Genomic DNA, 27,770 nt, shown 5'->3' with positions numbered 1-27,770 from the left:
ATGTTATTCAATATATAGCCATAGCTTCGTGTATTCAGAAAAACAAAGCATTAACTGGTCACAAACCTACATTTCAGTTAAAGACATCAAGAAAAGAAAGAAAGGTGTCTGGATAAGAACCTGGAAAGCAATATGTGGGAGTCACGGCTTAGACTGGGGGTAAGTTTCCTGACACTTAATACTGATGATTCTAAACACACACAGGAATCCAACTCTTTAAGCTGTACTAATTAAGGCTATCATGTAGAGAGCTCCATAATGAGATCTATAACACATAAGGGAACAGAAGAAATACTAAAATCAGATGTTTTCAATAAAAGAAGTAGAATGCTTGTATCATAATTTCCTGATTCCCCATTGCCCTTTCCTGACTATCTTGGCTCATTACTTGCAATGGTCCCGGCCGGAAGTCAGAAGGAGGAAGTAGGTGCTCCAAGAGGTGAGGGAAGGAGAGTATATTGGTGGTGAGAGAGTAAGCGGCAAAACTGCCTGAGAATCAGACTGCAGTGGATGCTGCATTCACCGCAGCTTGTCTTCAGTTAGATAAAAGCAATGGCCTCTGTCCTGCTTCAACCTGAGCCCTGCACACAAAGTCTTTGAAAAAGTAGTACTTAAATACATGGCTACAGTGAGATTTGATTTCTAAAATCTGATTGTTCTGAAAGATATGCTGTCACATTAATCTTAACCAATTCCTTTGGACAACCCCTCGTTCCCACACAAAAGAATGCAAAACATAAGAATGGACCAGGGCTTCCCTGGTGCCTCAGTGGTTAAGAATCTGCCTGCCAATGCAGGGGACATGGGTTCAAGCCCTGGTCCAGAAAGATCCCATAGGCTGCGGAGCAACTAAGCCCGTGCACCACAACTACTGAGCCTGTGCTCTAGAGCCTGTGAGGCACAACTACTGAGCCTGCATGCCACAACTACTGAAGCTCATGTGCCTAGAGACTGTGCTCTGCAACAAGAGAAGCCACCACAATGAGAAGCCTGCACACTGCACCGAAGAGTAGCCCCCACTCACCACAATCAGAGAAGAGCCTGTGAGCAGCAACGAAGACCCAACGTAGCCAAAAAGAAAATAAATTAAAAAAAATAAACTAATTAATTTTTTTTTTAAAAAAGAGAAAAGGAACAGACCAACTTTTGTATACTTTGTAGTCTTAAGTATTTTAATCAGTTCTGGGGAAAAAATGTGTTTGGTAATGTTTTGGGACTCAAACCACTTCAGTGCTTATGGATTAAAGCATTTGACTCTCACTAACCTCAGTGTTAATTATTATAAGATTCCCATTTCAGCTTTGAAAACTTGCTAATTATAGTGTTTCTAGCACTCTTCCAAAGGCAAGAAAACATTTAGCAGTATGACTGACAAGCAGCTAATTCTTTTCACCATGTGTAATTTATTGAATTGCCACAGTTATGGAGCCTCGGTTAGTAGAAAATGCAAATCCTCAATAACTGAAAACACATTTTTCTCAGGAGAATACTCTTGTTGATTGCTCCATGTGCAGAATGTAGCAGCTGCTGACTCAAAATATACTCTAAAAGCAGATTTGCTAAACATAGCTGAATGTGTTAAATGTGCAGGGACATTTGATGAGCTTGAAAAAACAGAAGTTCTTGTAGAAGGAAAAAAAAAAAAACGCCAAACCAGGACAAGGTATTTCCTGAGCATTATTTTGGTGAACATCAAGAATTTTTTACCTAATAGTTGTCTCTACTGGCCATTTTAAGAATTAACCTCCTAATTTGGAAGGTCTAGTATATAAAAACAATTATCTGCCATCCCAACTATCTTGGGGACGCTGCATGCATTTGTTCATGTTTCATTCAACAAACATTTATTACACAACTGCTCTGGACTAGACATGATAAACCACATAAAGATCGGGTTGAATTTCTAATATACAAGGATTCAAAATCTAAAGTACAAATAAGGCATGTTTATAGATAGCTATAAAATTGGAGCATGAGACAGCTGATTAATAATAATAATAATGCAGTTGAAATACTGTATGCATTTAGAGATTAGTATTGTGTCTCTCTGTACATTCTGGGTCCAAAAAGAAGCCACACAGACTACATAAGGACTTCATTACTATCAATGAAAAGCAAGCAGAGCTGGAGAACCTCTGGAAGATTGAGTTTCCTTCACAATGCATATTGAACAAAGCCCTTAGTTTAAAAGGCCTGGACATTTCTCAGGTGCCAGTCGTCTATTGAATACTTCTGCATGTAATATACAAGTCATAGATTTTCTTCAAGGGATAGACTGGTCTCATCCTTCAGGAGTGACAGTGCCCATTTCAGCAGTTATCCTGTCCAACATTATCTAGGATGATTTATGGGACTGAGGCTCAGGGTTCTGAACATACCTGAGAAATGTGATACTTCTTAGCCATAGACAGTGAAAAGCAAATCAGACAAGATACTGCATTGTTGGAATTACTCAGTTTTAATCGTGTAACTGATAACCAATTTTACTGGGTCTAAAACAGTAGTTTGTTTTATATCTGCTAATTGAATTGTTTGTATCTTTTACCCATGATCTATTATAATTCTGATATTAAAAATTAAAACAATAAAAATTTTATTATCATATATGTTTATACACACACATCTAGTTATATTATAAAAACTGCCAGCTATTCATCAAACCTATATTATCTCTTACTGGATATACAGCTAGACTACATTTCCCAGACTAGAAAGTGCATTCAATATAGCATCCTGTAATTTCTTGATAAAAATACATTTTAAGGGAGAGAGGGGAAGATGGCGGAAGAGTAAGACGCAGAGATCACCTTCCTCCCCACAGATACACCAGAAATTCATCTACACGTGGAAAAACTCCTACAGAACACCTACTGAACGCTGGCAGAAGACCTCAGACCCCCCAAAAGGCAAGAAACTCCCCACATACCTGGGTAGGGCAAAAGAAAAAAGAATAAACAGAGACAAAAGGATAGGGACGGGACCTGTACCAGTGGGAGGGAGCCGTGAAGGAGGAAAGGTTTCCACACAATAGGAAGCCCCTTCACGGGTGGAGACTGCGGGTGGCGGAAGGGGAAAGCTTCGAAGCCTCCGAGGAGAGCACAGCAACAGGGGAGCGGAGGGCAAAGCGGAGAGATTCCGGCACAGAGGATCGGTGCCGACCGGCACTCACCACCCCGAGAGGCTTGTCTGCTCGGCCGCTGGGACGGGCGGGCCTGGGAGCTGAGGCTCGGGTTTCGGGTTTCAGTCGCAGCACAGGGAGAGGACTGGGGTTGGCGCGTGAACACAGCCTGAAGGGGTTAGTGCACCACGGCTGGCCGGGAGGGAGTCCGGGAAGAAGTCTGGACCTGCCGAAGAGGCAAGAGACTTTTTCTTCCCTCTCTGTTTCCTGGTGCGCAAGGAGAGGGGATTAAGAGCGCTGCTTAAAGGAGCTCCAGAGACAGGCGCGAGCCGTGGCTAAAAGCGCGGACCCCAGAGACGGGCGTGGGACGCTGGGGCTGCTGCTGCCGCCGCCAAGAGGCCTGTGTGCGAGCGCAGGTCACTGTCCACGCCCCCTTTCCGGGGAGCCTGTGCAGCCCGCCACTGCCGGGGTCCCGGGATCCAGGGACGGCTTCCCCGGGAGAGCGCACGGAGCGCCTCGGGCTGGTGCAACGTCACGCCGGCCTCTGCCGCCGCAGGATCACCCCGCACTCCGTACCCCTCCCTTCCCCCAGCCTGAGTGAGCCAGAGTCCCCGAAGCAGCTGCTGCTTTAACCCCGTCCTGTCTGAGCGAAGAACAGACGTCCTCCGGCGACCTACACACAGAGGCGGGGCCAAATCCAAACCTGAGACCTGGGAGCTGTGAAAATAAAGAAGAGAAAAGGAAATCTCTCCCAGCAGTCTCAGAAGCAGCGGATTAAAGCTCCACAATCAACTTGATGTACCCTGCATCTGTGGAATTCATGAATAGACAATGAATCATCCCAAATTGAGGAGGTGGACTTTGAGAACAAGATCTATGATTTTTTCCCCTTTTCCTCTTTTTACAACGAATCATCCCAAATTGAGGAGGTGGACTTTGAGAGCAAGATTTATGATTTCTTCCCCGTTTCCACTTTTTGTGAATGTGTATGCGTATGCTTCTGTGTGAGATTTTGTCTCTATAGCATTGCTTCCACCATTTGTCCCAGGGCTCTATCCGTCCGTTTTTTTTTTAATAATTATTTTTTTTATTTTAATAACTCTACTATATTTTATCATACTTTATTCTATTTTACTTTACCTTCTTTCTTTTTTTCCTACCTTCCCTCCAGCCTCCCTCCCTCCCTCCCTCCCTTTCTTTCTTTCTTTCTACTTCTACTAATTCTTTCTTTCTACTTTTTCTCCCTTTTATTCTGAGCCGGGTGGATGAAAGGCTCTTGGTGCTGCAGCCAGGAGTCAGTGCTGTGCCTCTGAGGTGGGAGAGCCAACTTCAGGACACTGGTCCACAAGAGACCTCCCAACTCCACATAATATCAAATGGCGAAAATCTCCCAGAGATCTCCATCTCAACACCAGCACCAGCTTCACTCAACGACCAGCAAGCTACAGTGCTGGACACCCTATGCCAAACAACTAGCAAGACAGGAACACAACCCCACCCATTAGCAGAGAGGCTGCCTAAAATCATAATAAGGCCACAGACACCCCAAAACACACCACCAGACGTGGACCTGCTAAGAGAAAGACAAAATCCAGCCTCATCCACCAGAACACAGGCACCAGTCCCCTCCAACAGGAAGCCTACACAATCCACTTAACCAACCTTAGCCACTGGGGACAGACACCAAAAACAACGGGAACTACGAACCTGAAGCCTGCAAAAAGGAGACCCCAAACACAGTAAGATAAGCAAAATGAGAAGACAGAAAAACACACAGCAGGTGAAGGAGCAAGATAAAAACCCACCAGACCTAACAAATGAAGAGGAAATAGGCAGTCTACCTGAAAAAGAATTCAGAATAATGATAGCAAAGATGATCCAAAATCTTGGAAATAGAATAGACAAAATGCAAGAAACATGTAACAAGGACCTAGAAGAACTAAAGATGAACCAAGCAATGATGAGCAACACAATAAATGAAATGAAAAATACTCTAGATGGGATCAATAGCAGAATAACTGAGGAAGAAGAACGGATAAGTGACGTGGAAGATAAAATAGTGGAAATAACTGCTGCGGAGCAGAATAAAGAAAAAAGAATGAAAAGAACTGAGGACAGTCTCAGAGACCTCTGGGACAACATTAAACGCACCAACATTCGAATTATAGGGGTTCCAGAAGAAGGAGAGAAAAAGAAAGGGACTGAGAAAATATTTGAAGAGATTATAGTTGAAAACTTCCCTAATATGGGAAAGGAAATAGTTAATCAACTCCAGGAGGCACAGAGAACCCCATACAGAAAAAATCCAAGGAGAAATAAGCCAAGACACATATTAATCAAACTGTCAAAAATTAAACACAAAGAAAATATATTAAAAGCAGCAAGGGAAAAACAACAAATAACACACAAGGGAATCCCCATCAGGTTAACAGCTGATCTTTCAGCAGAAACTCTACAAGCCAGAAGGGAGTGGCTTCTCTCATTGCAGAGCATGGGATTTAGGCATGTGGGCTTCAGTAGTTGTGGCTCATGGGCTCTAGAGTGCAGGCTCAGTCGTTGTGGTACACGGGCTTAGTTGCTCCGTGGCATGTGGGGTCTTCCTGGACCAGGGCTCAAACCTGTGTCGCCTGCATTGGTAGGTGGATTCTTAACCATTGCTCCACCAGGGAAGCCCTGAATCCTTTTATTATAATTGTCTTTAAAAATCGTCCTTTCCTTTTGTCCAGACTCTTCTATATAATTTCCAGTCATTTAATTTAAATGAAATTACTTATTTTCTGCCAGTTTCCTTCCTTTCAGAGAGGAAAGAATATGAATTTTAGGAAGGGACATCAATTTCTTTCAAGTAAGTGTTGGCCTCTAGTGGATCAAAAGTGACAACACACTTTTAGAATAACTGTCTGACATTCTACAGAGAACTATTTTAGGAAAGCAACAAAGTAGATAGATTGAAAGTACAGAAGAAAACAAAGAAAAAAACTATTTTGCCAAATATCATAAATAAATTCACTGGATGAAATCATATAAACATATTAGCATTAACTACCTAATAAATTTAAAACTTAGAAATGTATAAAACATCATAAACAAAATTAAAAGTAAAATAAACTGGAGAAAACTTCAAACATGGCCTACAAATAGAGCAAAATGTACAAGAGATTTGGAAATCTATCAGAAAAAAACAGGAAACACATAGAAAAATGGGTGAAGGCTATCAATATACACAAGAGAAAACCTAAAAAGCAATGTTCAAATTCAGTAGCAGTCAGAGAAATACAAATTAAAACAATAATTTATCACTCTTACTTGTTAGAGTGGACCGTAAGTGTAGAAAGAATGTAGGGATTTCAAAACTCTCATGCACTGCTGGTGGGAATTCATACTGGAAGTACCATCTGAAAAGCAATTGGCAGGTTAGTCAAACTTGCTATGACCTAGCAATTCTACTCCTGTGTGTGTGTGTTGTGTATGTTTGTGTATGTGTGTGTGTGTCTATATCTCTCTATATATTCCCCCCAAATTCTCATAAGCTTGAAAGCAGTATAGTATGTAGAGGTATGTTTATTGTGGCATTGTTTACAGTGGCACAGTGGAGATGAAATCTGGGAGACATCAGAGTGACCCTCATTGGAGAAGCACCTGGGCAAAATATGGTGAAGGCACCCACCATGGAATAGTTTGCAGCAATAAGAAATAAAGTACAAGATATACACAGAGCAATACAGATGGATTTTTTAAAATTGTACCAAGTAAAACTAAGCAACAGAATTAAATGTAATATGTAATACCATTTGATTTATGAAAATACAGGCTTACAATAGTACACATTTTATAACAGCTTACATAAATGAAAGGATATTCATTGAATATACTAGGAAACTTGCCCATGTGTTTCCTAGTAGGAGGGAGGGGGAGTAAAATGGGAATCAGTGAGTCAAGATAAAAGGGAGTAAGGCTGGTAATGTACATGAAAAGAGAAGTATCATTAGCTCAACTCTTTTCAGCTTAGGTCCAATATCAAAAAAGAAAACTTTAACAACCTTATAGAAAAAATAGGCAAAGGACATAAAGAGTGAACATACAAAATAAACGCAAATAAGGAAAAAACATATGAGAAACAATGTTCAACTTCTTAGTACCCAAAGAAATAAAATGTAAAAGAAAAGTGTGATAACATCTTTCATCTGTCATATAGTCAAAAAAATTTTAATGAAAAGTATTCTACGTTATTGGGGGAATATTGAAAGAGGTATTCATGAAGAGCTGGTAGTTTAAATTGTTAATGCTTTCCTGAAGGGCAACCTAGCAGTATATATGAAGAACATTAAAGATAAAGATAATCAAACCGTTTAATTCTGCAATTCCTCTTCAAGGAATTTATCTTAAGTAGATCACTGGATAAGAGAATAAAGTTATAAATATGTCCACCATTTACAATAAAAGATAACATCTAAGCATCCAGCAATAGGTAAAGAGGTAAATCATTGATACATTCATAATGAAGGAATATATAATATGATGTGTTCAAAGAATTTTTACTGTACAGGAACATGCTCATGAAATAATGATATCTGAGAAACATATAAAATTATGGAATACACTTATATACAGTGCCAGAAAACACATCAGATGTTAACAGCAGTTATCTCTAAATAGTAGTACTACAGTATTACTGAGGATTTTTCTTTGCTACACATTTCTGTATTTTCCTAAGGTTACTACAAAAATATATATTTCCAATATAGTTAGAAAATATGCATTGATTTAGGAGGCATGAGGGCATCTTGACTTGTGATGAACAGGTAATCTGAGGAAGGACATGCCATCTGGTCTAAGAAATGCCACCTAAGGATGACAGAGAAATTGCCAGGAGCAATCTTAAGCTTGCTGATCTTAAGGATCCAGACCTTTACAAAGAAACAGTGAAAGGAAAGGTGGGCTTGTGGTCCACCAGGATTCTGACTGCTACATTCAGATCCTTAGAGGAGCTCTGATGTGCAGAGTAAGACAGAAGCAATAGATGATCTGTGTTCCATGCACATTCAACATCAAACTCTCACCCAGTCTGAGAATTTTTGATGAATAGAGCGAGTGCCCTTTTCAAACATAAGGTGGTTTTTTTTTTTTTTTGGGCGGTACGCGGGCCTCTCACTGTTGTGGCCTCTCCCGTTGGGGAGCACAGGCTCCGGACGCGCAGGCTCAGCGGCCATGGCTCACGGGCCCAGCCGCTCCGCGGCATGTGGGATCTTCCCGGACCGGGGCACAAACCCGCGTCCCCTGCATCGGCAGGCGGACTCTCAACCACTGCGCCACCAGGGAAGCCCCATAAGGTGCTTTATATCACTAGTTTCTACCCAAAAGGGATCTCTAGGTGGTTCTGATAATTTCTAGGAAGCTATACAGCAGCGTTTCACTAGTATCAGTTCCAGATAAACCTGTAAATCCAAAATGTCAGAAAAGTAATTATATCATTTGAAGAGCTACTGAAGATAGGTTTATAAAGATAAAATGGCTTGAGATTAGGGTAATTATATCTGGCTTATACAAACCCAGGTATGCTTTTGCCAAAAATATTTACAAATTTTACACTGCCTTCCAGGAATTTTGATGCAGAAAACCTAAGTCCATGCCTAATGGAGGCAGACTCACAATGGAATATGGTAGGTTCACCATGACTGAGACACTTCTTGAGACAAGCCTCAGTAGCTGAGGATCTTGTCTCCAGTGAGCAGAAATAGGTCAGCCTAGAGACCAGCTGGAGGTGGTTTGTATAGAAAAGGAATCCAACTCCTAAATAACTCTGAGAGTCAATGAACTCAAATTTTAATTTTGGAAAGGTAATTGAGACTATCAGCCATGATAATGGGCAAGGGTCCTATCAATGACACTGAATATCATGAAAGTACAACTGGGTAGTGAGCACCTCAGAGATGGAAAAGAGTGATTCCAGAAAGTAGGGGAGGGAAGAGCAAGGATGCTTGGAGGGCAGCGATGTGGAAACAAGCTAGCTACTTTGCCATTGTAAAATGTGATCATCACAAATCAGTAGACTAGAAATGAAAATATATATCATCTTATTACAAACTGAGACCCAAACTTTTACAAAAGTCTATATGTTTTCTAAAGTCATTACCTATTTTATTTCTGAAAACTAATCAAGCAGAGCAGTAGTGAACTATAATTATGACCTGGTAAAATTTTTTTGAAAACTAAATGCAACAGATTTTGGAAAACAAGTTTCTATTAATATGAGGAGATGATTCATAATGAAACAGCCAAAAAGAACAGAAGGAAGTTATTCAAAATTCAGCAGAAAAGACAGTGCAAACTTCAGAGCTGTAAGTCCCCTTGAAATCAGATGGAAATGAGCAAGATGGAACTCCTGGATACAATGACCGACTCTGAAAATGCACATGGAGCTAAAGACTCAGAGCCTGTAAAACACCACCAAGTCCTAATGACATTTAGCTTTTTCAAGTGATACCCACATCACTCTTTCAATCACTCATTCCATAAATATTTCATACTTCCCATGTACCAGGTTCTTTGCAATATTTAATATCTTTGCTTCCTGGTGCTCTGATGTGATTTGTCACAAGTTTAAGAAAGGTTTTTTAAAAGAGTGTGCAAAGAACCTTTCTCAGCTTCTATCCCATATTGGATCCCTCCTTTCTGCCAAGGCAAATTTAATTATTTCACAGTACAATGTTCCTATTTCTGCTGTGGTTCACTTTTATTTCAGGGCAAGCTGGTCTCTTAAGTATCTTAGGCTCAAGGACAGTATTCATCCCTGTATTTGTAACCCTTAGAATGTCGTATACACTGAAGCACTTTATAACTATTTGGTAACATTCAGCACTGCCAGTAGGTCTATCATTCTCTGGGCCTCCGTTTCCTGATTAGTGAAATGGGTAGGGTGATTAAGGACATGTAATGTGACAGTGCTTGGCACAGGCAGGTACTTTGTGGTAATGCAGGCCTTCTAGAGCATTCAGCCCCCCTCTTGGTAACAACACTTATTTTTTATTGGAGGAGGTCATCAAGAGAATATGACTGCTGGTTGACCTGAGAGCTGGACCCTGGCAATCTAAGGCTCCTTACCCCCACCCGTCCCTGGAATGTATGTTCAGCCTACTACTGTCATACTAACTGCTGTTTCAAGGACACAGCCTGGAGACAGTCATGTGCTGCTGAGACCATCTGTACTGCATACGTTACTGAACCCTGTTAAGGCCTCTCAGTAGACTAATATTCTGGCAGGCAGGAGTGGAGGCCACCCAAGACAAGCCTGTTATGTAAATCCTCTTGTTTATTAAACCTGCCTCCTACCAACCTGGAGTGGTCTGCCTCTTTGGTCTTTTCTTGCCCTCCATGTACGGGGGTCAGTTTTGAATTTCACCTGGGGGACTCCCAAGGTTGTGAACAAACACCTTTGGGAAATCACAACTTTACTACTCTTCGGTCATGAGATTTCAATGGTGCTGAGTCTACCTGCACCTTCCTCCCCAATTCTGATTTTTAAGCTTGAGTATAACCAAAGTCAGATCAATTAGAGCCAATGAACATTTGTTCTGGGTCATTTGCTGAGACAATTGGGAAAAGGCTCCCTTGTTCCATGGGGGTTGCTAAGTGACTTAAGATATCAAGCTCTGAGCTGCCAAGACTGCCCACATGCACAGCCTGCCCATAAACACTCTAAGATTTCCTAAAATGCTATTAATTATGACAGACCATTTTTTTATGTTCCACTAAGAATGAAGAAATGTAAGAAGAAAATGTAAGTTGCATGCTGACTTCAGAGATGTGAAAATGAGAGGAAAAATGTGCACTGTAGAATTGATGAAATATAGTAAAATCAGTACAGAGGAAAAAGAGATGAAGAATTATATAAAATCTTAATGATACCATAATATTCCTTCGATCCACCCATATCTAAATCCTTAAGCTACTGCTGAACTATTCAGGTACAAGAAGGTGCTTATTTTGGTAAGGCTGCTGTAACAAAGTACCACAAATCAAGTGGCTTAAACAATAAAAAAATTGTTTCACAGTTCTGGAGGACAGAAATCCAAAATCAAGGTGTCAGCACATTGGTTCCTTCTGAGGACTATGAGAGAAGAACCTGTTCCAGATCTCTCTGCTTGCCTTGTAGATGGCCATTTCCTCCCTGTGTCTCTTCACATTGTTTTCCCTCTGTTCATGTGTCCAAATTCCCCTTTTCATAAGGACAATAGTCACATTAGATTAGGGCATACCCTAATGATCTCATTTTAAAGTAATTACTTCTATAATAATCTTATCTCCAAATAAGGTCACATTCTGAAGTACTGGGAGTTAGAGCTTCAACATATCATTTTGGGGGGGGTTGGGGGGAGACCAAATTCAACCCACTAACAGAGGGGATAACTTCATTATAAGAGCTAATGTGAGTTGAGTTTCTGTCATTTACAACCAAAAGACTTCTGCTCAGTAAATTTCAATTTCCTTCCCTTAGGTAACCAAATATTCTAAGTCCCAGTAAGTTTCCAGAAACGGGTAATAATATGCATAGGCACAATTTTTATTTAACCAATTCAGTTATTTCTGAATAATTATTTATTCACTTGTTTTTATTTTTTTTGGCTGTGCCACGTGGCACATGGGATCTTAGTTCCCTGACCAGGGATTGAACCTGTATCCCCTGCAGTGGAAGCGCAGAGTTTTAACCGCTGGACCACCAGGGAAGTCCCACACCAGGTAACTGAAGACCTAATGAGGGAAACTCCCTGGCTGTACAGTGGTTAGGACTCCATGCTTCCACTGCAGGGAGCAAGGATTCAATCCCTGGTCAGGGAACTAAGATCCCAAAAGCTGCATGGTGCATCCAAAAAAAAAAAAAAAAAAAAAAACAGACCAAATAAGAAACGTGTGAAACCTCTTGGCAAACTATAGATCACTCTATACAATTAAGTATTGTGGGCTTTTTTTTCACTTAACCAATATTAAGACACTGTATTTGCTTTACATTACCTCATTTAATCTTCACAATTCCATTAAGCAGTTTGGTTAGATGTATTATTTGTCCCAATTTTCAGTGCTGAAAATTGAAAAATAAAGAAACTAAGACATTTTTCCAAAGTCAGCTAACGAACGGCTAATACTGTGTAGTCTAGATTTTAATCCAAGTAATATATGTCCAGAGTTTAAACTCTTTACCAAGTAAGGTAGTATATAAGGAATAACAGAAGACATCTACACACACACACACACACACACATTTATATATATACACACACACACACACAGACACATAAAAGGACAATGGAAAAATTGGCCACAGATGTCTGGTAAAAACATTTAGATTTTAAATGCTGAAATTAAAGCATTTATTTCTCTTTTGGTTCTGAAAATAGAACAGCTGGCTAAGTGCTCAATAAGTAGACAAAAATTCATTACTCTTTCATTCTGAGAGCAGCTGCTTCATGTAGAATTTGACTCTCACCACACAAGGACCACTCTTTGCCTTATAATCAGTGTGACTCCTTTGTTCAAGCTGAGCCTTTCCATCTTGAATGTCACCTCATTAAGCAATATGTTACTGTTTTTCTCATTTCTTTGATGTATTGATGTCTGTTTCACTGCTCCAGGTTACATTTTACTGAGTTTTTCAATAGAAGGATCCCTTCTAGGTATCTGGTGAATAAACATCCTCCATCAGCTTATCTTGGAACTATTATTTTGATATCCTGTTACAAGTCACATCTTCCCACTAAAGTCAAAAAAGCAATAACCATTTTATGCCTATGGTATGACTGATCCCAAGCTCACCAGGGAAGTGGACGGCTTTCTCTGACATTTTTGCTTTTTGTATTTTTTTTCCCCAAACCAAAAAGTTGAAGTGTTGAGACAAGTGAATAATCCTGGGCCATGAAAAAGTTATGGTAACACTGAGAATCATTAAGAGATTTGATTGCTGCTCCAATAGTAGGAAGAGCTTCCTCAGTCTCAGCCACTGGGTCCCAAGATGTATGATTTATTAAAGATCTCATATAAGAAGGAAGAGTTAGCCTGGTTGTGATCAGAGGCCCTGTCCCATGCAACTACTTAGCACTCACCTGGGAATGTATAATAGCTCTGAGGGCCAAGGTCAGAAAAAAAGATCTGTGGATCCAGAAATTTCCAGTTGCAATTGTGTCTACAGTCTTCCTGATTCCACAGCCCCATTATAGCCTGCTCCCAGCTGAAACTGTACTGCACCTCCTCTCCTTCATTTCCACTGTTCACTGGGTAATGCCAGTTCATGTAGCTATGTGTCATTGTGAAGAATATACACTTTTGGAGTGAGGCAGACCTAGATTTGAATCACATTTGATCACATCATATAGTATTTATGATAAGCTTATTTACTTCTCTGTGCTTCAGTTTTCTCTTTTGTAAATGGGACAATAATAGTTACCTTTCAGAGCTATTCTGAGGATTAAATAAGGTACAACATGCAAAACACAGAACTTTTAAAAAAATTATTTAATTTATTTATTTATGGCTGCATTGGGTCTTCATTGCTGCGCACAGGCTTTCTCTAATTGTGGTGAGCAGGGGCTACTCTTTGTTGCGGTGCGAGGGCTTCTCATTGCAATGGCTTCTCATGTTGCGGAGCATGGGCTCTAGACATGTGGGCTTCAGTAGTTGTGGATCACGGGTTCAGTAGTTTTGGTGCACGGGCTTAGGATCTTCCTGGACTAGGGCTCGAACCTATGTCCCCTGCATTGGGAGGCAGATTCTTAACCACTGTGACACCAGGGGAGTCCCAAAACACAGTACATTCTAAATAAAAGTTCCTTTCCTTTCTTCTTCGCAAATCATCTCAAAAATGAAACTAAAATAATTCTGAAGGGGATCAGTAAATTGATAACTTTGAAAATGTTAACCTGATATCTATTTCTCTATGGATAAGTACATATAGTAGCCATTGAAAGGTAATGATTAAAAGCACATAGTCTATAAACTACCTTGAGTTCAGATCACTTTGTAGTTCACTTGTCTCATCTGTAAAATGGGGATAATAAATTTACCAACCTCATAGTATTGTTATGAGTGTTAAACAAGTCAAGCAGGTAAAATATACAACAAACCTGAAACATACTCAGTGTTTGCTAAGTGTTATAATTCAGGACTCTTAGAGTAAAACTTATAATTTATACAGATTAAGATAGAGATTTCCTGTTTATTTTAATATTTCAATCCCTTAAAAGAGAGCTCTGCCAAATACCTATGCCAGTTTCTTTAAAATGTGTATTTTGGGACCAACTATATTATTTTTTAGAGGTGTCATTTTGTGTAAATGCACTACATAGGTTTTTGCAAAGGAAAAAAAAGGCTGTTTAAAAATCGTTTTTCCTTCATAGTAGGGAATAAAAACCTACATCTATTCTTTTTGCATCTGATGTCCTAGATTATTCAAATAAAACTCATGTTGACAACCTTTTGATTCTTTGACAGTCAAGTAACTGCAAATAGCTTTATTACTCAAAGTTCTAAAAATATCAGTGACTACTTTCAGATACAGGCTAGTAGATAATTTCTTTTTAAAAAATATTTATTTATTTATTTATTTGGTTGTGCTGGGCGGGCTCACTAGTTGTGGCTCACAGGCTCCTGAGATGTGGTACATGGGCTCCTTAGTTGTGGCATGTGAACTCTTAGTTGTGGCATGCATGTTGGATCTAGTTCCCTAACCAGCAATCGAACCTGGGCCCCCTGCACTGGGAGTGGGGAGTCCTAACCACTGTGCCACCAGGGAAGTCCCTGGTAGATAATTTCAATATTCATTCATTCAACCAGAATTTACTGAGAATCTACTCTGTGCCAGGTAGTGTTATACAATACAGATGTTACCAAACTCAGGTTTGGCTGCTTGCTGTTCGAAAATCAATGTCCAAGAGGCAAGTGTTGGTAGAATGGAAAGTTGTTTTTAATCAGAAAAGCTGGCAGTATGGGGAGGAGGCAGACTCATGTCCCCCAAAACCAACTCTGAAGATTCTGCTTGGCCATGAAAGTTTTTAAAGGGAAAAAGGGAAGTAATCTCAGTTAATAGACAGACATAGGGAGTCATACTTGTAGCCATTTCCTACTGTGTGGAAGCTTGTTGACTTGTGATCTTTCTATAAATGCTACCTCATACACACAGTTTGTTCGCAAGATTACTGAAGGGGAAGGTAGGGGAGTGATCTGGTCATCTGTTATTTATTCTTCATTTTTACTTCTTTGATCTATGGAAAAAACCAACAGGTTAAGCAACATATTGTGTGATCAAAAGATCTGAAAGGTGTGCTTAGGCTGGACATGAGTAGAGCATGGGGGTGCCTGGCTTAAGATTAGTTACAATATAGCTTTGCTAAAGTGGCAAGAAAAAAGAGGTCTCCTGCTGAGGGTGATTTCCTGCAAAGAGCTGCTTACACAGACAAAACTCGCTGCCCTTGTAGAGCTCTCATTATAGTGGGAAGGGAGAGGGTCAGTGAACAAACAGATTACTAAAATACGTAATATTCCAAATTATGGAAGGTAACATGGAGAAAAAAAAAGTCAGAGAAAGGAAAATTGGGTGACCCAGGGTAGGCAGAGGAATTACAATATAATGGTTAGAGAATGCCTCACTGAGAGGGAACCTTTTCAGCAAAGGCCTGAGAGAAGTGGAGCAGGTCACGTGGATATCTAGTGGAAGAACATTCTAGGAAGAAGGAACAGCACATGCAAAGGCCTACAGGTGGGTGTGTATCTGGCATGTTCAAGGAATGACAAGGAAACTAGTGTGGCTGAGTAAAATAAGCAGCAGCAAGAACAGCAGAAATTGAAGCCACAAGAATGTCCATAGAAGCATTACTAATAATAGCCCAAACCTGGAGACAACTCAGATATCTGTTAGTAGTAGAATGGATAAATTACATTTATATAATGGAATTGCACATAGAAACAGAAAAGAAAAAAGACTATAGGTTCTTTCAATAATATGGATGAATCTCAAACACAGTATTAGGCAAAAAAAGGCCAAAGCTAAAGAAGAAAAACTGCATGATTTCACTTACATAAACTTTACAAAAAAGGCAGGGCCTCCCTGGTGGCGCAGTGGTTGGGAGTCCGCCTGCCGATGCAGGGGACACAGGTTCGTGCCCTGGTCCGGGAGGCTCCCACATGCTGCGGAGTGGCTGGGCCCATGAGCCATGGCCGCTGAGCCTGCACGTCCGGAGCCTGTGCTCCACAGCGGGAGAGGCCACAACAGTGAGAGGCCCGCGTAAAGCAAAAAAAAAAAAAAAAAAAAAAAAAAAAAAGGCAAAATTAGTTCATACAGTTAGAAGAAAGATTACAGTTGCCTTTAAGGAGAACAGAGATATTTGTTATTGGAAAGGGGATACAAAGGGTCTTTTGGGAGGGTTGAGTGGAGGTAATACGTATGTTCATTTTGTGGTAATTTGCTTAGCATTTGCGAACCTTTCTGTACATATGTTATACAAAAAAATTAAAAAAGAAAAATATACAGAAATGAATGGAAAAATATGATATAGCAAGTACACACAATTCTTTCAAGAAATTTTACAATGGGAGCTGAGAAATGGGACAATAGCCAAAGGGTAATTTTGAAGAAGAGAGAAATGACTGTTTTGGAAACTCCCATATTTGCCATAAATAAGAAACACCTGTCCTATTATTTACTTAGGTTTTCTTTACATTGACTCATATTTAATGTAAATTTATTTAAAAAGCAAATTTCATATTAACATTATAAGAATCACTTGACATAATAAAACTGTAAAAATACAATGAAAAAGCCATTCAGTTAAAATAATCTAAAAATGTAAAAACAATTAAGTGTAAATAAATTAATCTAATTGAGCTAAAAAATAAGTTCCTCAGTCAGAAAACTAGAGCTGTTAATAATCACTCAGACAAAAAAAGCATTCTGTTCTATGTCTATATAACCATCACCACCTCTGCTCACTTTTCCATAACTATCTCTTATAGTTTAAGAACCCCATTTCAAACATTCATATTGAGTTCAACAGAGAAAAAAATGAAAACACAGTCCTCACAACTCTAGGACAAAAGGATGCTGACCTGCCCAGAACTTGAGGTCATCCCCAGTTCTGTGTCTCCCTGGCTTGGAGGGAAGTTGGGCTCTGAAAAAAAGCCCTCCCTTGCTGACTGAAAAGAACCTCCATTCCCACATCTCTTCTTGTAAAGTGCTGACATGTGCATAAGTATGGGCGTTGAGGAGATGCTGCTCAGCTGTGGCTGTAGCAACCTTGCCTGAAACAAGGTAAAGTTAGGAGGGCATCCCAGAGAGGCTGCAAGTGATCACATCACTGAGTTCTAAGGCCCTAAATCACCTCCCCAATTCCACATCTTAGAATACACTGCTTCATAACAATGGAGGCAATATTTTCCAAATTAAATATCAGGGTATGTGATCTTTCAGCAAGATAGAATATTTAAAAAAACAGAGCTGCCCAACAGCCACAGCCAGGCACCCTGCATCCTGGCCAAGGGCCGCCCCAGCCACCAGTGCACACAGCAGCAGCTATGGCCCTGCCACAACAGGACATCTCCTAAATAAATCCACTACTTGAAGACTGGAAGAGATGGATATTTGACCTAATGCATTGAAACAAACACAGCAAATTAGACAAAATGAGACAGAGGAATATGTTCCAATAGAAAGAACGAGACAAAATCTCAGAAAAAGAACTAAAAGAAGTGGAGATAAACAATTTACTTAATAAAGAGTTAAAAGTAATGGTCATGAAGATGCTTACTGAACTCAGGAGAAGAATGAATGAACACAATGAGAACTTCAACAAAGAGACAGAAAATATAAGAAAGAACCAAACAGAAATTATAAATGAACTGAAAAATACACTAGAGGGGTTCAACAGCAGACTGGATGAAGTAGAAGAATGAATCAGAGAACTGAAAGACAAAGCAATGGAACTCACCCAGACAGAACAGCAAAATGTAAAAAGAACTTTTTAAAAATGAGGACATTTTAAGGGACCTTTGGGATAACATCAAGCAGAATGACATTTACATTATAGGGTTCTAGAAGAAGAGAAAGAGAAAGGGCCAGAAAAATTAATTGAAGAAATAGTAACTGAAAACTTCCCTAATTTGGGGAAGAAAACAGACATCCAAGTACAGGAAATATAAACCCAAAAAGACTACACCAAGACACATTATAATTAAAATGGTAAAAGTTAAAGACAAAGAGAGAATCCTAAAAGCAGTAAGAGAAAAACAACTTGTTGCATAAAAGGGAAACCCCATAGGGCTATCAGCAGATTTTCAGTAGAAACTTTACAGGCTGGAAGGGAGAAGCAAGATGAAGTCAAACTGCTGAAGGGGAAAAAACTTCCAACCAAGAATTCCCTACCCAGCAAGTTATCATTCAGAATTGAAAGAGAGACCAGGAGTTTCCCAGATAAGTGAAAGCTAAAGGAGTTCATCCTCACTTAACTGGCCCTACAAGAAATGATAAAGGAACTTCCTTAAGCTGAAAAGAAATGGCACTAAATAATAATAAGAAAACATGTGGAAGTAAAAATCTCACTGGAAGAGGCAGGTATTAATAAAAATAGTGGATCAATCACTTGTAAAGCAAGTATGAGTGTTAAAAGACAAGAGTAGGAAAATTAACTAAATTACAATAAATAGTTCAGGAATGCATAAAATAAAAAGATGTAAAATGTGTCACTGAAAACACAAAACATGCAGGGGAGGGTGGCAAAAGATAAAGCTTTGGAATATCTTCAAATTTAAGTTGCTACCAACTTAAAACAGGCTACTACTTACATAAGATGTTATAGGTGAAACTCACAGTAACAAAAAAGACTTATAGTAATTATACAAAAGAAAATGAGAAAGAAAACTAAACATATCTAAACATAACACCAAAGAAAACCATCACAAAACAAGAAAAGACAGAAAGAGTAGAAAGGAACAGGGAGAAACTACAAAAACAACCAGAAAACAATGAAATGGCAATAAGTACATACCTATCAATGATTACCACATTAACAAAATCAAGGATAAAAACCACATGATCATTTCAATAGATGCAAAAAAATTTGATAAAACTCAACATCCACTTATGATAAAAACTCTCAACAAAGGGGGTATAGAGGGAATGTACCTCAACATAATAAAGGCCATAAGTGACAAACCCACAGCTAACATCACACTCAGCTGTAACAAGCTGAAAGCGTTTCCTCTAAGATGAGGAACAAGACAAGGATGCCCACTCTTGCCACTTTTATTCAACATAGTATTGGAAGTCCTCATCACAATTAGACAAGAAAAAGAAAAGGCATCCAAATCATAAATGAAGAAGCAAAACTCTCCTTTTTGCAGATGACATGATACTACATATAGAAAATCCTAAATACTCCACCAAAAAACTGTTAGAATAAATAAATTCAGTTAAGTTTCAGTTTATAAAATCAACATACAGATCTGTAACATTTCTATACACTGATAACATACTATCAAAAAGAGAAACAAAAAATAATAATCCCATTTATAATTACATCAAAAACAATAAAATACCTAGGAATAAATTTAACCAGGGAAGTGAAAGACCTACACACTGGAAACCATAAGGCACTAATGAAAGAAATGAAAGAAAACACAAATAAATGGAAAGATATTCCATGTTCATGGATGAAAGAATATTGTTAAAATGTCCCTGTCCCAAAGCAGCATAGACTCAATGCAAACTACCAAAATTCCAATGGCGTACTTCACAGAACTAGAGCAAATAATTCTAAGATTTGTATGGAACCACAATAGATTCCCATCAGGCAAAATAATCTTGAGATAGAAGAACAAAGCTAGAGGTATCACACTTCCTGATTTCAAACTATACTACAAAGCTATAGATATCAAAACAGATTGGTACTGGCACAAAAACAAACAAACAGCTCGATGGAACAAAACTGAGAGCTCAGAAATAAACCCATACATATATGGACAATTAATTTACAACAAAGGTACAAAGAACATACAATGGAGAAAGGATAGTCTCTTCAATAAATGGTGCTGGGAAAACTGGACAGCCACATGCAAAGAATGAAACTAGACCACTACCTTGTACCATATACATAAATTAACTCAAAATGGATTAAAGACTAGAATGTAAGACCTGAAACCATAAAATTTCCAGAAGAAAACATAGGCAGTAACCTCATTGACATCTATCTTCATGGGTTTTTTTGGATCTGAATTCAAAGGCAAGTGACACAAAAGCAAAAATAAACAAATGGGACTACATCAAACAAAAAAGCGTCTGCACAATGAAAGAAACAAGCATCAAAACGAAAAGGTAACCTACAGTATGGGAAGAAATCTGCAAATCATGTAGCTGTTAAGGTGTTAACATCCAACATATATAAAAAACTCATGCAACTCAACATCAAAAAAACCAAAAAACAAACCCAAACAACCCAATACAAAAATGGGCAGAGGATCTGAATAGACATTTTCCCAAAGAAGACATAAAATGGCCAACAAGCCATTGATGAAAAGATGTCCAACCACACTAATTATTATGGAAATGCAAATCAAAACCACAATGATATATCACCTCACATCTGTTAGAATGGTTATTATCGAAAAGACAAGAAATAAATGTTGGAGAGGATATGGAGAAGAAGGAACCCCTGTACACTATTGGTGCGGCTACTATCGAAAACAGTATGGAGATTCCTCAAAAACTTAAAATTGGAACTACTATATGACCCAGCAATTCCACTTCTGGGTATTTGTTCAAAGAACCTTAAAACATTACTTTGAAAATTATATACACCCCTATGTTCATTACTGCATTATTTACAAGAGTCAGAATATGAAAACAACATAAGTGTCTACTGATGGGTGAATGGATAAAGATGTGGTACATATACAGCTGCCCAGGTACATTTGAATTTCAGATAAACATGGAATTTTTTTTTAGAATATGTCTCAAATATTGCACTAGACATACTTATACTAAAAATGTATCTGTTGTTTATCTGAAATTCATCTGTAACTGGGCCTGTATTATTACTTGGTAAATCTGGGGGACAAAGTCAAATAAAATAGTATGAGAAGGGTCAGGGCAGAGGTCATCACAGGATGTTTGGGCACATGTCAGGGAAGAGTTCATAGAGCTGGTAAGACTGAATCTTAAGCTGATAATTTATGGTGTGTACCACTCATTTCAGAATTTAATAACACATCATCATGAGTTATGATTTAATTTTTTGATGAATATATGTTTTGTCTACAGAATTAGATCCTACGTTGCTTGAAGACAGCAACCGGTTCTTTGCGTTCCCCATACCACCTAGTACTGACAGGCACACCAAAGGCGTGTAGTAAGGAACTGCATGAATGGATTCAAAAGGTTTTATCTTCGCAAAGAGTAAAATTATTCTGTTTATGAAATCATTGTTAACTGGTGTTCTCTTTTTTAGTTTTTAAACACTGCAGCCAAGAATCCAGTCTGGTAACTTTGGAGTCAAATTAGTAATAAAGATAAGGGTTGTCTGTAGGGCAGTAACCTATGTTAGTTTCATGATGCTGTGGGTACATTTTTGATATCTGGGCTCCTTCCTAAGACCCTCATGTGTGGCATACTCTTGCTTGGATCAGACATATTGAAGCAGTACTTATAGTAGGTAGTCAGTCCAAACTGACTACTGACAAACACATCCCACTCACACTTAAGTTCCTCTTCAACCTACAGTTTGGAACTGTCCCCCACCTTCCACTACAGTCAGCTCCAAGCTGGTCCAGAGTGGGGTCTACCGCTATTCAGCTGTTAGAATCACAAGGGAAGATAATTTTTCTGACCTCCTCTCCTAGCCTCAGCTCTTCAGACCAGAACTAGGGAGGCAGCCTTGCTCCCACTAAGCACACTTGCCCAAGTGGCACCTTTCCAACAATTCATAAGGTAATATGTTGACATGATAGATGTTAGATTGATCATGAAAAACTTTAAAAAGAAACCTGAGAGAAACATACAGCATAGGCACTCAAAAAGGGAGCATTTTTTTAAATGTGCTCACTTCTTCCCCTTTAACTCCTTAAATTGAGTCTGAATTATCATTTGTGCCCATCTCTGGGCCCAGAGTACACTCTGTGGTCTGACCTAAGGTTCTTCCCAATTTCTTTTTACCACAATATTTCTAAGAAGACAGTAACCAGGTCTCGAGCATTATGAGGACTTGAAGCTTCCGCCACCAAAGTCAAAAACGTCTTTAAAGTCTGTGCACCATAGACCCATTTTCATGACTGGTTATAGTTTCCCCAGGCCAAAGGTAAACAAAGCTGGACACTACGTAAAGTAGTCAGGACAGATTTTAGTCAATAATATATTGCAACAGGGAAAAGCGTCAAGCATGAAATGAACTCACCCTGGATTTGTACATAAGTTACTGGGCAGTTACAAGAGGAAATGGGGGTGTAAGTGAGTGGTGGCTCAGTAGAGGCAGGGAGTGAAAAACAAAAAAGAATCGGGAAGGAGAACTGGAGACTCACCTGGGATTGCTAACCAGAATTTATGGCAGTTAGGCTCCTCCCCTCCTAGAAACGTGGGGATAGAGATCCTACCTTCGGATGTTGACCGGAACAAATGCTAAATTCTTTTGGCAGCCTTGAGCTTTCTCAGGCAGGCACTTCGAATGGGGCTGGGGTCACTCGACGGATGTGGATTTGATGTTAAAAGACCATGTTAGTGTTTGTTCAAGTCTTTACATGCCAAGGTTGAGGCTTTGAGAAGAGGGCAGAGAAGCCTGGCCAGCCCGATTAAGGAAAGACTCTCTGTCACTTATCAGTTAAATTATTTAGTAAGCGCTCCCTCCCCTTCCCAAAGTCTACAGGAAGGGTCCAGGGAATAAATATCTCAAACTGCACTTTCTGTGTCCCTGGAGCCCACGTGCAGCTGCCTGTCAAGAGCCAGGGTTAGCAGCACAACACAAGGACTAGGGACAATTCCAACAGGGACCCTTTTTAAGTTTAGAAACCTCAACACAAACACGCTGCGGACCTCTCAGAGCTTCAGCGCTCGGACCTGAGGCCGCAGTCGGGAGAGATCCTCGACTCCCAGCAGCCCGCGAGAGGAACTCAATGCGCATCCCGGGCGCCGTGCCCTGTTGTCCAGCAGAGCCAGCTCCGCTCACCCCTCCAGAAGGCTGCCCGGGAACCAAGCGCTTGCAGCTGCAGCGTGCCGAATCCAAGCGGCGAGATCCGGGCTCAGGCCGGAAGCGGGAGGCCGTGGGAGGCGGAGCCGGCATCGCAAAGGGGCGTGACGTCACTTCCTCTGGGCGGGGTCGCGGGCCATCCCGCGCAAATTGAAAGGTTGGGCCGCTGGTGCACAGCTGTGTCCATGCGCCCCTGCCCCTTGAGTTCCCCGCAGCCGCCTAGCGTGCTCCGGCCCAGGCGAGTGGGGGCCGTGGGGATAGGCTTCTGAGCCCTCACCGGGCTGCCTTCGGACGGACGGCGGGCGACCTACCCGGGAAGCGAGCGGAGCGGGCTGTGCAGGGCACGCGGTGGGTCCCCGCTGGTTCCCGCCCCTGCCCTCGGGATCCGGGGTGTTTGGGGCTGAACGGGAGGGTCTCACGCGTTCCCGGACCCTGCAGTGGCCCTGAGGGCGGCGCGGGGCTGGGGGGCACCCCTGAAATGAATTTGTAGTGCGGCGGTGTATGGGCCGGGAGAGCGCGCTCGGCCTGGCTAGGGCTGCGGTTCGGCGAACGGAGGGAGGGTCCTCTTGTTTTCCTGCGGAAGCTATCAGGTCAGTTTTACATGCAACCTCCTAGCTTCCAAATGTTTGACAAGTACATTGTTTTCTTAAAGTTGTGCAGACCAAAGGAACGTGTCTCCTGGAAAGGGCTTGTGGGCCGCCCTGCCAATCCCTGTGAGACGGGATGGAGCGGTGACATTGTGCTGTCACTACTACTTGGTGCTGCGGGCGGGCTCCTGAGGATGCTTTGTGCCTAAGGCCCCCCATCGTTCTCATTGTGCTGAAGAGGAAACATTTATTCAAGAATATTTACCTAACTTAGAAAAAAATGTAAGTTTCACGAAATGTATATACTATGTCAGTTTTCCTCAGAGAAAGAAAACTCTTTTCAGGAACATCTGAGAGGTAGGAGACTAATTGTTTTTCCTAAACTGTGGCTAGAGGACCTCCTGCGTCCAAATTACCTGCCATATTTAAAATTTAGAATTCCCACCTCACTCCAGGACTAGTGAATCATAGTCCCTAGGAGTGGAGTTGAGAATGTGCCAAGAATTGAAATTTGAGAACTGCTGAACTAGAGTATCACAGCTTTGATACAGGGTTTCAACAGGGTAAGTCTGACTTCTGATCCTGTACTTTCTTCCTTTCCTCCCAAATGTAATGCCTTATGGGAGAGATTTATTTTAGGAAATGCTGAGCAGCTGCTCAGTGTCTGCTGCTTTTACTTTTTTATCAGGGGAGTTGGGGGAAGGGGCAATAGTTGCTTGGGAAAGGACTGGCAGTTACAGACAGGTTTCCATATAGAAAGGGCTTGGGAGCTGCAACCTAGACAGAAGAGGGTGGGAAGCTAAAACGTTTTTCTTGAAACTATTTGCACAGCAGGCACGGTTTCACATTATTTGGGGATAGCTTTCAGAGAGTCCAGTGGAGTTGCCCCTGGACGCCACCCACCACTGCTTATAAACAGAACGTTCATTGCTTGGAATAAAGCGTTCTGATGGCAGTAAATTTCAGTCCTAAAAAAGTACAGCTTTAGTTCTATTATTGTGTTTGATTATTTTATTTTTCAGTTAAAATGTTCTACAAACTGTTTTGCATGTTATTTCTTATAATGCCTGTGTAGAGGCAATGTGGTATCATAGCATACACAGTTTTATAGATTTTAACAATGCCTTTTTGGAGAGAAGACAGACTCATACTTTTTAGTACCTTCTGGTTGCTTCATACTGTGTTAAGGGCTTGGAGCAAATGTTATGATTCCAAGTGGGAAGGCACTTTAGAAAGAATAAACATTAAGGAACTATGAAGTGGCATTAGAGATAGTATTAGTGATTAGGGTAAATATTCTAGACTATGGAAATTGTTTGACAAGGAGGAGGAGCCCACTTAAAATATTAAAGAGCATGATTCTCATATATCTGAATGATAATAGTTGCTATATCAGTTTCCAAGCTCTTTTTCTTTATTTTTCCAACACTTTTGGGTAAATATATTTTGCTTTAAATTTTGCCTTTCTCTTTTCATATCATGTAGTTAACTTGGCACTATGGGGATACAAGGATTACTGCAATTTATCAAAGAAGCTTCTGAACCTATCCACATGAGGAAGTATAAAGGGCAGGTAGTAGCTGTGGATACATACTGCTGGCTTCACAAAGGAGCTGTTGCTTGTGCTGAAAAACTAGCCAAAGGTGAACCTACCGATAAGTAAGTTTGGACCTTATATTAATTCATTGCCAATTAAGAATGAGACTTATAATGCCTTTTTTCAGAAAGGGATCATTTTTATTCAATGCCAGGTTTATCAAGACGTGAGAGTATGGGCTTTAGAATATTGCCAAATCAGGGAACATTTCCTTCTATGTTATAGTCCTAGTTTTCATTCTTTCTACTAAGCCAGAGTATTAGGACACTAATGGACAAAGACTGTCTTCTTTATTCTTTATCTAAGATAAACTCTTTAACAATATTCTAAAAATCCATGGTGATTTCAGACTCCTACTTTCTTGGGTACAGACAACACATTGCTAAGCCCTATTAGCAAAACAAGGTAGTTGCTTCTAAGGGACACATTGTTCTGACTCCTTTTACTTCACTTGGGGCCAAAACTGGTGACAATTTTGACATCCAATCATAACTCTGTGACCTCATTTGAGGCAGGACGAATGTCCTCTTTATTTTTTAAATAGAAACACTAGAAAAACAAGCAAGCATAGTTTTTGGACAGAGATTTCCCACAGGAATTTGGATACTATTATGTGTTTTCTTTTTTGCAATATATAATTTATCTCCTAGAGGAAAGGCTCACAGATCTTAGTCTGATTCACTTAAGCACAATGGACAATAATAACCCTTTTTGTTTACAGAAGATGGAGGGAGGGGGCGGGGATGGAGAGTAACAGAGAAGTCATTATTGAAAGGTGAATGTATGTTTTGGGCTTTCAGGCCTATGAAGTTAATTTGACCAAAAGTGGCCTGTTACAGTTTGTGTGGATCTGAAGGAGTCTGGGCACTTCTGCCACTCCAACTGTTATAATCATTTTTTGAAAGTGATTTCTTTTCCACCACTAAATTTGAGCAGTTGCAATTATGGTTGAAGACTGCAAGTTTTTCAGTGCTACCTTCAGTGTTTCTTTGAATTGTCTTCACTGGGGGAAAACTTTATCTCTAGTTTTTTGGTAATTTTTAAGGATTCTGAGATTTTTGACTAACTGGAAGAGTCGTCCAGAGTACAGGGAGTATCCTTTGTTGTCAGAGATGAACTCCACAGGACTGACCATGTTGTAGGTGTTTAGTAAATGTTTACTGAACTAGAAAGTTTCAGGACTTTCAGCAAAGTATTGTGTAATTTTTTTTCACCACTGCAACTAATAAGTCACATTTGATAGTTTACTTTCCTTTTCTTTTTTACCTTTGGATGGGGATATTAACCAGAAAAGGTCAGAAAATTTGGATAAGCCTAAGATAAACCTTTATGACCATAATAAAGAATGATGTCGCTCTATATGTGCTGACCTGGAAAAATGTCTAAAATATATAAAGTGAGGGCACCAGGTGTCTGATGTTTATATTCTCTCTAGTAATTTTTTTTTTGCCATGCTGCATGGCATGCAAGATCTTAGTTCCCTGACCAGGGATTGAACCCATGCCCCCTGCAGTGGAAGCACAGAATCCCAACCAGTGGACCACCAAGGAAGTCCCTCTGTGTAGTTTTTAATAAAAAAGTAAATTTCCTTTAAAATTTATTACAATTTTATGTTTGCTTTCTTCTATTTTTACTTGATACTTAATCAGTAGGTCCCAATCATTGTTCTGTAGACCAATCAAGGTCTATTGTCACTGGTTTACAATAAAAGGAAAAAAAGAACAATGTAGTGAATTTTCCATTAAGATGAATATATTTGATCTAGAAGATTATCTTTTAAGATTGTGTCTTTTTATTCATATTTTTGAGTTAAAATTGATGGAAGTTGTACGTGTAGCTATTGTTTTTAAATTTTATTGATGTATAGTTGATTTACAATGTTGTGTTTAATTTCCACTGTACAGCAAAGTAATTCAGTTATACATATATATAAATTCTTTTTCCTTATGGTTTATCCCAGTATATTGAGTATAGTTCCCTGTGCTATACAGTAGGACCTTGTTGTTTATCCATCCTATATATAATAGTTTGCATCTACTAATCCCAAACTCCCAATCCTTCCCTCCCCAACCTCTCCTCCCCTTTGGTAATAACAAGTCTGTGCTCTATATTTGTGAGTCTGTTTTTGTTTCATAGATGTGTTCATTCGTGTTGTATTTTAGATTCCACATGTAAGTGATATATGGTATTTGTTTTTCTCTTTCTGACTTACTTCACTTAGTATGATAGTCTCTAGGTCCATCCATGTTGCTGCAAATGGC

The 27,770-nt window shown here is 39.9% G+C and overlaps 2 protein-coding genes across 3 annotated transcripts in view; both read left to right on the top strand.

Annotated features, from left to right (window-relative positions):
* The window catches only part of WDR64 (WD repeat domain 64), a gene marked incomplete at both ends in the record, with an annotated part of 80,840 nt that extends 57,999 nt beyond the window's left edge, over positions 1-22,841 (top strand). Inside the window, 2 exon segments of the mRNA XM_079722249.1 lie at positions 21,411-21,498; positions 22,778-22,841. Of these exon segments, the coding sequence (XP_079578375.1) occupies positions 21,411-21,498; positions 22,778-22,841 (152 nt within the window).
* A 2,569-nt stretch (positions 22,842-25,410) lies between these two features.
* EXO1 (exonuclease 1) overlaps positions 25,411-27,770 on the top strand; it is a gene marked incomplete at its 5' end in the record, with an annotated part of 37,854 nt that continues 35,494 nt past the window's right edge. For both annotated transcript variants that reach the window (XM_079698327.1, XM_079698326.1), the window contains one exon: positions 25,411-25,571. In XM_079698327.1, the coding sequence (XP_079554453.1) occupies positions 25,411-25,571 (161 nt within the window). The remainder of the gene's footprint in view (positions 25,572-27,770) is intronic.

This window comes from Hyperoodon ampullatus (assembly GCF_949752795.1).
Source record: "Hyperoodon ampullatus genome assembly, chromosome: 2".
In the NCBI taxonomy this organism is placed as follows: domain Eukaryota; kingdom Metazoa; phylum Chordata; class Mammalia; order Artiodactyla; family Ziphiidae; genus Hyperoodon; species Hyperoodon ampullatus.
The sequence above is the reverse complement of the archived record's forward strand: the minus strand, read 5'-3'. Positions and strand labels throughout refer to the sequence as shown.